At 39.6% G+C, this 2,331-nt stretch overlaps 1 protein-coding gene across 1 annotated transcript; it reads right to left on the reverse strand.

The window, feature by feature from the left end:
• Positions 1–1,139: 1,139 nt before the first annotated feature.
• LOC127231451 (putative olfactory receptor 10D4) lies at positions 1,140–2,108 on the reverse strand. The gene has a single exon (XM_051197001.1). It carries the CDS (start codon positions 2,082–2,084, stop codon positions 1,140–1,142), a length of 945 nt encoding a protein of 314 aa, XP_051052958.1. The 5' UTR covers positions 2,085–2,108.
• Positions 2,109–2,331: the final 223 nt, after the last annotated feature.

Below are 2,331 nucleotides of genomic sequence, written 5' to 3' on the forward strand. Positions count from 1 at the left end.
ATATTGTGGCAAGGATTCAAATATCTCAAGAAAATGAAGCAGATGGATAGCAAGGCTGCTTAATCAATAAATGTTTTTTTAGTTTTAAAAACCCTAAGAATATTGATGGTCTGTAGACAACCAAAAAAACTTGCTAACTTCTTCAGTTAAAGGCAAAATAATATTTAACTATCTGGGAAAAAAATGTGTTCATCTAAAAAATTAAAGGGAATGACATATAATGGAAAACTGAATATTATCTATGAATTTTCCAATAGAAATAAAAAGGAAACACACAAACGTAGGATGATAAAACCACACTATTATGTAGCCTTCACACAAGATCCCACTGTTGCTGTTTTACACAAATGCATTGGGCAAGCTAAGGTCCCTGAGATGACCTTTTGGAAGATAAGCACTATGCAACTTCTCAGGGCCTTGCACCTGAATTAAATTGATGTCTTTACTCCAACACTTGTGTTCTGTTATTATAGTTTGAGTGGGAATTGGTCATACAGGATCCTGCATTGATTCCCAGTGCTTCATGGGTGTACCTTAGCATTTTATTATGCTTATTTTAATTTTATAATGCCAATCACAATTCATAAAAAGCAAATCAACACCTTGGATGGCATCAAAAGAAGGAATCTTAGTAGACAATAGAAACATACTTTAGAATATTTGAACTTCATGTCTCCTATATATAAATCCTCTCTTTGTTCTAAATTTGGTGATTTTCATCATAATTGACAGGATAAAGATTCATTTACTAAATTCAGTCCTAGTTTCACCTTATTAATGGTGTCACTTCCAAAGTGACACTTGGAAGAATGCAGAAAGATGTTTAAAAGGAGTGATAGGAGGAATTGAAGGAAGCATAAAGTAATCCATGGCTTCAGGAAGGGTACAACTTCATAAAAACCATACACTGAATTCCACACATAGATGTTGCAGAGCCGAAAGATTTGTTGTTTTGGCAAATTACAATGAAAAACACTGGATTAATCTGAAAAGTCTTCTCCATTGGGTGAAATCCACAAAATTAACCCTGCCTGGTGAGGACACCCAAGAACTGAGGGCAGTAGCTATGACCATCTCACTACTTTGGCAACAGTATTGAAGAAAAGAACCCTGAAACAACATTGAAAGAATGGTAGCTTCTATTCCTTATAGCCCAAAGGATGTATTGCTTGAATTAACACTTTTCTAAGAGCTAATTTCACTTCCTTGTTTCTCAAAGAATAAATCAGAGGATTCAAGGAGGGAGTGACAACATTATTAAACACCTGGACGACAGAATCCAGCCAGGGACTAGAAGCAGGTCTGAGATAAACAAGAATCACAGGACCATAGAACAACAGAATGGATGTGAAGTGGGCACTGCAGGTGGAGAAGGCTCTGCGCCTGCCTTCTGAGGAACGGATTTTCAAGATGGAGATGACAATACGAGTGTAAGAAGTGAGAACAAGGAGAAAACAGGTGAGTGCAACAATGCCCACATTGGTAAAACTTACAGTCTGTGCTAGAGAGGTGTCTGCACAGGCCAGGGACAACACTACAGGAATGTCGCAGAAGAAACTGTCCACCTCATTGGGTCCACAGTAGGGTAACTTAAAAATAAGAAATGTGAGGATGCTCCCATGTACAAAGCCCCCCAGCCAAGTGCCAACTGTGAAGCAGGCACACACCCTGTGGTTCATGATGACTGTGTATCTCATAGGGTAGCAAATAGCCACAAAACGATCATACGCCATCACTGTATACAGAAAACACTCAGTACATCCCAGGGTGTGATAGAAGAAAATCTGAGAGGCACAGCCCTGGTAGGAGATAGTGTGACTCTGTCCCACTAGGCAATCCATCATCTTAGGGGAATTCACAGAAGGGAAGAATATGTCAAACACTGCCAGGTTCCCCAGGAAGAAATACATGGGGGTGTGGAGGTTGGGAGAAGCCAGGATGGTGAGAAAAATGAGCAGATTCCCCAACAAAGCAAAGACATAGAAGACCAGGAACAGGACAAAGAGCATGTTCTCTAGCCCTTCACTGTTAGAAATTCCCAGCAGGATGAACTGTGTCACAGAGGTGTAGTTCCTCATGTTCATGACACAAGCAGCCCTGGAGAAATAAAGCAATGTTGTCCATCAGTAACTGAGAACAGTACTAACCATAGGACTCTTAACTAAGGCAGTGGCTGGAATCCAAATAAAACCAAGAGGGAAAACAGGACCAGCAATTAATCTGCTCTAGTGTGCCTCATTAAGTCTCTATTTCTTTGTATATTAGGTGGAGGAAAAGAATATAACTGGCAGTAATTGCTTCTTGCCACCAACCTGCATTATTTCTTTTCAT

Source organism: Phodopus roborovskii, unplaced genomic scaffold, assembly GCF_943737965.1.
Source record: "Phodopus roborovskii unplaced genomic scaffold, PHOROB, whole genome shotgun sequence".
Taxonomy (NCBI): Eukaryota; Metazoa; Chordata; class Mammalia; order Rodentia; family Cricetidae; genus Phodopus; species Phodopus roborovskii.

Bases quoted from the DNA above. Each gene is read 5' to 3' on its own strand.
- LOC127231451 (XM_051197001.1), bottom strand. From the start codon at position 2,084: ATGAACATGAGGAACTACACCTCTGTGACACAGTTCATCCTGCTGGGA.